The following is a 9,461-nucleotide window of genomic DNA, read 5'->3' as shown; positions in this document are numbered from 1 at the left end:
ACTACGCAAAGTGATGGGAAACACCTTGGTCCCAGGAGACGGCAAGTTAGGCCCAAATTGGGAAGGTCCTTATAAGGTGGTTGGGTTAGCCGGCAAAGGGGCATACCACCTAGAAGACAAGGATGGCAAAGCAATCCCTAGGCCATGGAATACGGCCAATCTTAAGATATTTTACTTTTAAGCTTTTCTTTTTCAAACATTATGTAATTTTCTCTTCCTTCAATAAAATGAGAAATTCTTTTTAGCACAAATTACTCTTTGTAAAAGTTAGCTTTCAAGACTTCAGTATATTGCAAGCATTCCATTCTAAGTTAGCTGGAAAAACTAACTTAGAGGTTGGCTGGATTAAACCAACACCCTTCCTAAGCCCAGGATAAGGATCCAGGCTGCAGGACATTTGGTCGGAATAACCAAATACTATAAGTTAGCTGGAAAAACTAACTTCAATAGTTGGCTGGAATAAACCAACACTTGATACTCTTCAGCCGAAGTAAGTGTATGGCTGAAGAGTGGTTGGCTGGAATAAACCAACTCTTGTTACTCTTCAGCCGAAGTAAGTGCAAGGCTGAAGAGTGGTTGGCTGGAATAACCCAACACTTGTTACTCTTCAGCCGAAGTAAGTGTATGGCTGAAGAGTGGTTGGCTGAAATAACCCAACACTTGTTACTCTTCAGCCGAAGTAAGTTTATGGCTGAAGAGTGGTTGGCTGGAATAAACCAACTCTTGATACTCTTCAGCCGAAGTTAGTGTAAGGCTGAAGAGTGGTTGGCTGGAATAACCCAACACTTGTTACTCTTCAGCCGAAGTAAGTGTATGGCTGAAGAGTGGTTGGCTGGAATAACCCAACACTTGTTACTCTTCAGCCGAAGTAAGTGTATGGCTGAAGAGTGGTTGGCTGGAATAAACCAAACACGTTGTACTCCTCAGCCGAAGTAAGCATATCGGCTAAGGAGTGGTTGGCTGGTAAGCATAGTTTAAAAGCCAAAACCGAAATAGAAATTGGTGTAATAGAAGACATTACAAATGCAAGCATACACACAACAACCGGAATAAGAGTTGCGTAAAATTTTCATTCAAAGAGAAGTCATTACATGGGCATACTTCGGTTACAAAGAGAAGAAAAAAAATTAAGAGAAAAGTTCATCTATCTCGGCGTCAAAGGCAGCGTCACCATCAACTCGCAGACCGGTTTCCGGAGGGAGCTCATTCACAATCGGGAGAGCCACTTCGGCTGGAATCACGGTTTCCCTGGGAAGATCAACTGTCAAGTCTTCCACAGCGGGCTCCGACCGAACTGGCTGGTCCACATTATCAACCGGAATGTCTTCAGGAGCAGAGGAGTCATCAGTGTCTGAGTCCTCTAGAAACTCCTGCTGCAAGGCGTCTGCATACGCCGCCAGGGACTTCGGTATAAAGTAGGCTGGAGGGTCGAAGACCTCGGTCTGTTCATCATGACCGAGCTTCTCCACAGCCGCCCTCCAGCCGCACTTGAAGAAGAGCTCCTTGGCGGCGTCGCATTGTTTGACATAGGCATCTTCCGCCTCCTTGTAACCTCGCTTGTACCCCTCCTTTTCGGCCGCCTCCATGTTCTCTTTTAGCTCGCTTATTTCGGCGTCCTTTCTCTTCTCAAGCTTCAACAACTCCCGCAGATACTTGTCCTTCATAACGATGGCTACTTTCTGCTTCTCCGCTTCCGCCGAACTAACTAGATCGGCAAGACGGCCGTTCTCCGACTGTAGCTCGGCCATTCTCTTTTCGGCTTCTATTAGTTCGGCCGACTTTGCTTCGGCTTCCGCCATCGCCTGCCTTGTGGTTTTGCGGAGTTCTTGAACTTTCTTGTATGTAATGTTGTTCTTTTGTAAGGCCTGGCAAAACAAAAATTTCTTTTCAGCCGAAATAAAAGTTGGAAAATATGAGCAGAAAAAACAGACAGAGCTACTTACCAAGATCATGGACTTGGAAGCCGACCGAATTGATTTCATTTCGGTGTTCAGTTGCTTCACGTGGTGCTCCATGTCCTTAGGGAGGCACACACTTTTGGCCAGGTTAAAAGCCAGATGGTGATCTTTTTCAGCCACGACCGAGTCAGTGGCCTTGATATCTCGGTCGTTGAAGGTCAGCGGCGGAGCCCACTTCGGAGATTCAGGTCGGTTAGTTTGCTCCGGTTGGGGGGAAGGTTGAGGACTTTGCGGGAGGGATTCAACCTCATCAACAAGTTGCTGTTCGGCCGGTGCAGTTCGGGCGCGTTTGGAGGGCCGAGATGAAGAAGGCTGCTGAGAAGGAAGGGCCACTACGGCAGGCTGCGCCTCGATGGATGGCTGTACTTCGCCTCTGGTTGTTGAAGTTAGAAGGGCCCTGACTCGGCTCTTCTTTGCCATTTCTTCCTCAGCTGTCAATGGAACAAGTCTTATCTCGGGCAAAGTTGGGTCCGGTTCCGGTGCTTCCTCAAGAAGAAAATCGGTTACCTTTGCTTTTCGGCGACCGCTATACCGGTAGGTCGGCTCAAAATTCAGAAGCTTAGCCCAACTCCTCTCTTGGCACCGTAGTGCGGCTCGCAAAATTGCAAGGTTGGGATAACTATATAGAGAACGGAGGTGGGCAAAATCTGCAAAAAAGATAAGTGTTAGTTCGGTCAATGGACTGAAGAACCGAAATAAAATGCAAGGAAGAAGACCGAAGTTAAATTACCAGGCTCTCCCATTTTCCAATTTATAGGTCGGCCAGGAATTTGAGCTTGAAAATCCTCAAAGTTCCCAGAGACCCAAAAGAAATCATCATCATTAAGATCTTTGTCCGGAGTGTGTTTAATTATCTTCTCTCGGCGGCGGCGAATTCTAAGGTAATAGACCCACCCAGCATTCTTTGAGCCAATAGAGTATTGATGAAAGATCTCGGCCAGACCAAGATTTAGTCCGGTTTGGTGGTTTAATGCGGCTATTCCCATTATAATACGATATGTATTGGTGGACAGTTGGGTGGGGCACAACCTAGTCTGTCTAAGAAATTCGCAGATTAGCGGTTGGACAGGAAACCGTAGTCCGGTTTCTATTATGGATTGAAGGGTAAAAGGGACGAAGCCTTCATTGTCCCAGGGAGTAGCATCTTTCTTGGCCAACACCAGTTGGACATCATCAGGAATCTGGTAATCTTGCCTAAATTCGGCCATGCCACCAGGGGTTTCGACTAAATATCTATACTTACCCATTTGTTGTATAATTTATGAATAAATTATTTCGGTACAAAAATTAGGCTCAGTAGCTCGGTTGAGCACACGCAGGAATGCCTGGGCAACCTAAGTCTGCAAGGTAGAAAACAAAGGGGTTAAGCACAGATCGTTGGACCGCGCTACAAATTATAAGCAAGATATGCAAATCCTACTTCGGCTTAGTGGGCTGGTTCTACCTCGGTTTATCAAAAGGTTTGATAGCTCGGTCTTGAGCAGACTAGACCGGTTTATCGTCTAGGGGCAGCTTTCTGAGTTCGGTCTAAAAAACTAAGAAAGCTGGTCTAGCCCCAAGGCCTAAATCAGTTGTGGAATGAATAAAGTTACTTCGGTTAAGCTTCTAGGGGCGGCTTTCTGAGTTCGGTTTAGGAACCAAGAAGACCGGCTTGGCCCCAAAAGCTTAGTTCGGTTGACAACCGAAGTTCCTAGTTTCCTATATTCAAAATATGGTGGTCTTATTTCGGCTAAAGTGAGTCAGGCTCTGGTAACCCATTGGAGCATTTAAGTTCTAGTTCGGTTCTTGACTACAGAGATCTACCTGTGGGGGCGAACAGGATCCTAGTTCGGTTACTATGTGATTTTGGATCTAGGGCTGGTTTTCTACATAATAGTTCATACATACATGGAGTTCTACTGGTTTCTTCGTAAAAGTACAAAAGCAAAGCAGACAAATGGAGAAAAATGTTTGCAAAAAGCATACAAAACAAAAACAGATGAAAAAACAGGCAAAACAAAAAGGATAGGCGTGTTTACCTGTATAAGAGAGAAGCTAGAGATGGAGACAACAGCAGCAATGGAGACACGAGCACAGCAAGAACACAGAAAGGAAATGAAGAATGGAAGGTGAAGTGATTCAAGGAAAAGAGAGGTTGTTTTGTGAAAGAAGAGAGAGAAAAAGGCGGAAAGAAAAGGCGGGAACTGTTTCAAAATCACGAAACACGAAGACGGTGTGACAGCCGTCCTCAACCTATCAGAATCTGCCACGTGTCATGGGAAGGGGAAGCGTTACAGTCGCTGTGATTGAAGAGACGTTTTGACCGGACATAGTGAAGCTCGAAGTAAAATTAGCTCGGCTTAAAAGTTCGAGAGTTTTTAGCTCGGCTGGAGAGGCTAAAGTATTTTTTAGCTCGGCTGGAAAAGCTTAAAACGACGCCAGCTCGGCTGGTGGACTGGTAATCCCAATCATGCTATGCAGATGGAATTAAGGGGCAGTTGAGAGGGTAATTTTTGGGAAAAAATTGGGCCGAGCTGCAAGTTGGGCTTTGAGGCCCAAAACATGAAGGACTAAGTAAGAATGCCGTAAAGGATACTCCGGCCCAGGAGAGCAATGTTACTCCGGCCCAGGAGAAGCGTAGTTACTCCGGCTGGGAGAAGTAAATGTTACTTCGGCTCAGGGATGTAAAGATACTCCGGTCCGGGGTGGCTTCTAGTTAAACCGATCTCCGAGATAGTCCGGTTATAAGTTGTTCCGGTCAAGATCGGTCGGAATGTTATTACTTGGTAGAGCGGTTCAAATGCACCACGGTTCGTGTATGGGAGAACCAATATATGGTGTGGCAAGAAGAACCGAACTACGGTTAGTATGGCCTATTCTACGGTTCGGCATAGCCAATGTTATTTCGGTCATGAGGTAGTTCGGCCGAAAAGAAAACCATCCCACTTGGTTTAAGCAGTGGGGGAGGGTGTAAAAGGATAAGCATTATCCTTGGGAGAATGAATCCTAGGAGGACTCTGCATGGAGAAATACAAGTCCTACTAGGATTGTGCCACGGGAAACTTATAAAAGCTCACAAGTATCACCTTGAAGGAGGTAATTGAACACAATTTTCTGAGAACTTAGAGCTTTGTCTATTTGTCAAGTTTTTCTGACTTAGGCATCGGAGAGGTTTCCGGCACGCACCCGCCGGCTAGCTCACGTTTGTGTTTTCAGGTGACAAAGCGACGTCGTACGGAGGAGCGTGGATTTGGTCAACAGGATTATACGAGGAGAATTATTTCCTCCCCGTACAAAAACAATTGACATACACAAACTTAAATTCACATAAATTTTTTATTATATTTCAATTCATGATTTCAAATTTAAAAAGAATAATTCTATCATAATTATCTATTTTTGCCAATATTCATATATATCGTCTAATATAGCGCACACGTATTACATATTTGAATGTTAATAAAATACAAGGTCTATGTTATCATTATCCAATTAATGTATGTGTACTAATTAACTCATGGCATATGAAAATTGACAGATTGTCATTGTAGTATCACATGTATTTCAAACATAAATAAATAAAAAATACAAATCACTATGCTTGGTTATAATTTTTCAAAAATATTTTTAAAAAATTTTACTTTTTTATTTTTTGTGTTTTTTTGTTTTTACTAAATTTTTTTAATATTTTGAGCAATTTTTTTTTAATTTTTAGACATACCTAACATAAATATACTTAAAAAGTAAAAAAAAAAATTGAAAAAAAATCTTTTAAAAATTCACTAAATACCAAAAATACAAAAAAAAAATACGAGAATTCAGTACATTTTTTATGTTTTTATGTATTTATTAATTTTTCAATTTTTTTTTTACTTTTTAGATACATCTAAGTAAAGTGCATTTAAAAACGTAAAAAAAATGTTTAAAATTTTAAAAATATTCACTAAAAACAAAAAAATACAAAAACTAAAAAATTCAATTTTTAAAAAATTTAATTCAAAAAACTTAAACCAAACACACACAATAATTTCAAGAAACAATCCCGCTACAGACCCCCAGTGGCTTGCGACCCCCAGTGACCCCCAGTGACATGGCAGCTGATGTGTAAACACAGCTGGAAAATAAAAAAAAAAAAAGAAAAAAAAAAGGAAAAGAAAATCTAGAAAAAGCGGGAACTCGTCTATCCTCACCTCTCGCCGCCATCCTCGTCTTCCCTCGTCTATCCTCACCTCTCGCCACCATCCTCTTCCTCCTCCACCGACGACGGCCATAGCTCGCTAGAATTTCTGCAATCTTCGTCGCTCTCATCAATCTGGTAATATCTCCATAGCTCGCTCTCATCTATCCTCAATCTTCGTACCTCTCATCAAATTGAGTTTCAAACTGAATGGGTTTAAGGTTCCTCTCATCAAATAAAGATTGAGAGGAACCTACAGGGGCACAGAACTATAAATTTACGGTTCCTCTTAGGAAATGGGTTTAAGGTTCCTCCTCAGAAAATGGGTTTAAGGTTCCTCTCAATCTTCGTACCTCTCATCAAACAAAGTTTTCACCCATTTTCTCATTAAAGGAAAATTCATAGTTCTGTGCCCCTATAGGTAGTAAACTGAATGGAGATAATTAATTGTTGCTGTTCACAATTTTCAGGAACTACTTTCAGTTGAAACAAACAGGGAAAAACAAGTGTTGGGTTTTTTTGGCCTCTGGGGTGGATACATCGATTGCTGGAGTTGTAGCCACTGCTTGAATTGCAAGGTTTCTTTGGTTGAGGTAGTTTGATAACATTGCGTTTTTTTTTTTTTTTTTTTTTTTTTTTTTGGTTTGCATAAAATAGAAAATAAATTTTATTTAAAAAAAATAAAATAAGAAAAAAAACACTTGAGTGTACACAAATATTTTGAAGAAAAAAAAAACTAAAAAAATGCTCAGTGAATTGCTGGAGGTACTGATTGCTAGTAGAGGGTGGTCAAATGTGGTGACTGGAAGTGGGAGTGGCCAGAGCAATCGCCTAATGGTGGTGACTAGAGAGTGAAAATTTGTTTTGGAAATAAAAGAAAACATTTTTTTTTTATAATCAATTCCACTTTTATGGAAACAAAATCAATAAATCAAATAAGTTTTTGTTTCTAATTTAAAAATAAAATAAAATAAATATGAAAACCAAAACAGAATTCGAAGTACTAAAAGCAATTTACCCATATGTTATCACTAATGCTTTAGCTGGAATCATTACTGAAAACACTTTCAGTGTTTATATGAAAAAATAAATGAAATAAATGTAGTTAGAGCATGACAAGTACCTTGATTCTCAATGAACAAGAGCTGGAATCAGCTTTGACATGATCAGAGAGTGAAATTCCTAGGAGAGTGGAATCCTTCAAATATGCACTTTGTTTTCTCTGTGCTGCAAGTTAATTGTTCTAATAGCTGTATTTGTTTAATTGTTATTTCAGTACACAAAGTGGAAGAATGGAGGTTGATTCAAATGTTGGTGAGAATCTTTTAATACATGAGGGCGAAGATGTTGAAGAACCTAAAAAGAGTATGTGTTTTAGCTCAAGGGAAGAGGTGTACACATTTTATGGCAAATATGCTAAGCATGTTGGATTTTCTATAGCTCATAGAGCACAACATTTTGGAGATGATGGGCAATTGCTAAACTTTGCAATTGGATGTTCTCGAGCGGGGCAGAGAAAAAAGAAATCAAAAGTCAACCCTCTGAAGCCATGTTTGTCCACAAAGATTGGTTGCACAGCAAGGGTACGAAGTAGTGTACAAAAGGATGGGAGATATAAACTAACCACAATTAACCTTGAGCATAATCATGATTTGATTCCCACTAACTCACGTCATTTTGCAATGAATAAGAAAATTCTTACTCATGTGAAGAGAAGATTAGAAATTAATGATGAAGTAGGGATTGGGGTGTCTAGGAACTTTCATTCAATGGTTGTTGAAGCGGGGGGATACGAGTCATTGACATTTGACGAGCGAGATGCAAGAAATTACAATGAGAGAGCTAGAAGGTTGAGGCTTGGGGAAGGTGATGCCGAATCACTTCGAAGTTATTTTATGAGGATGCAAGCACATAGTGAGAGATTCTTTTATGTGATTGATGTTGATGAGGAGTTTCGCATTAGAAACTTGTTTTGGGCTGATGCTAGGAGTCGGGCAACTTATGAAGCATTTGGAGATGTCGTTTGATTTGACACAACGTATTTGACGAACAAATATGACATGCCATTTAGACCTGTAAAACCGGTTTCATAAAAAAATATGGACAGGTTTCAAGTAAAATTTGGACCTGTCAAACCTGTTTCATAAAAAATCTAGACAAGGGACAGGGTGTTCATAAAAAATCTGGACAAGTTTGAAGACTAAATTATGTTTCATAAACCTGTTTCATAAACATAAAGCTGTGTGGTTATGACAGCTGTTTCATAAACATTAGTCTTCAAACCTGTTCATAATTTCATAAACCTGTCTATCCAAGATTATGAAAACCAAGATTATGTTTCATAATCTTGGATCCATCGTGTTATGTTTCATAGATACAGGTTTCATAGATTATGAAACAGGTTAATGAAATTTTGAACAGGTTTATGAAATTATGAACAAGTTTCCAAGATTGGGATAGACAGGTTTATGAAATTATGTCTATCCTGTCATAATCTTGGATAGACAGGTTTCCAAGATTATGTTTCATAGATACAGGTTTCATACATTATGAACAGGTTTCATAAATTATGAACAGGCTTATTCCAAATTCAAGTTCAGCTTATTGGGATTTATTCCAAATTATGAACAGGCTTTTAGTAATAAGTTCAGCTTATGAATCCCATACATTAGTAATAAGTTCAGCTTACTAAAACAGCTTATGATTTATTCTAAAAATACATTAGTAATAAATTCTGAATAAGCTGAACTAGTTCTGAACATGATTTATTCAGCTTATTGGGATCTATAAATCCCAATTATCTAAACCACTTATTACTAATGTATTTTGTAATCCAAATTCAGCTTATGAACAGGTAACCTGCGTAAATCACAGATATAAATCACTGTCATAAAGCTGGTTTATAAATCACAGTTCGGTCATTTTGAGAACTTGGATTTGAAGGCACACTATGGGTTGCATTTAACTGTCTATTTGATTTGGGTGCATTGGAAACTAGAAGAAGAGATGGGTTTTCATTGTCATAGGAGGCAGTAGTTTCCTATATAGGAGTTCTACTACTTATCACTTGTTTCCATAAATCATTTCAAATTACTGGAAGAACATTAGTTGAGAAAGAGAGTTCTACTAGTTGAGAAAGGGAGTTCTATCTGCTTTCATTTTTTTACAACAGTCATTTCAAAATTCACAAGACTAGAAGAACTTGTTATGAAGTAAATTCTTCAGCAAATAATTATTACATCAAACACATATAAGCAAATCCCAAAATGGAAATTCACATATAAGCACATATAAGCACATACAAGCAATTCCCAAAATGGACTGAAAATTGGACTGAAATGGACTGA

General features: G+C 39.7%; 1 protein-coding gene across 1 annotated transcript; it reads left to right on the top strand.

Moving 5' to 3' along the window:
• Positions 1–6,858: 6,858 nt before the first annotated feature.
• LOC145822329 (protein FAR-RED IMPAIRED RESPONSE 1-like) lies at positions 6,859–8,141 on the top strand. The gene is made up of 2 exons (XM_082919065.1): positions 6,859–6,965; positions 7,391–8,141. The coding sequence occupies exons 1-2, from the start codon at positions 6,859–6,861 to the stop codon at positions 8,139–8,141; spliced, it is 858 nt and encodes a 285-aa protein (XP_082775191.1).
• The last annotated feature ends 1,320 nt before the right edge of the window (positions 8,142–9,461 follow it).

Source organism: Camellia sinensis, chromosome 1, assembly GCF_055761805.1.
Source record: "Camellia sinensis isolate YWXY chromosome 1, ASM5576180v1, whole genome shotgun sequence".
Classification (NCBI taxonomy): Eukaryota; Viridiplantae; Streptophyta; class Magnoliopsida; order Ericales; family Theaceae; genus Camellia; species Camellia sinensis.
The sequence above is the reverse complement of the archived record's forward strand: the minus strand, read 5'-3'. Positions and strand labels throughout refer to the sequence as shown.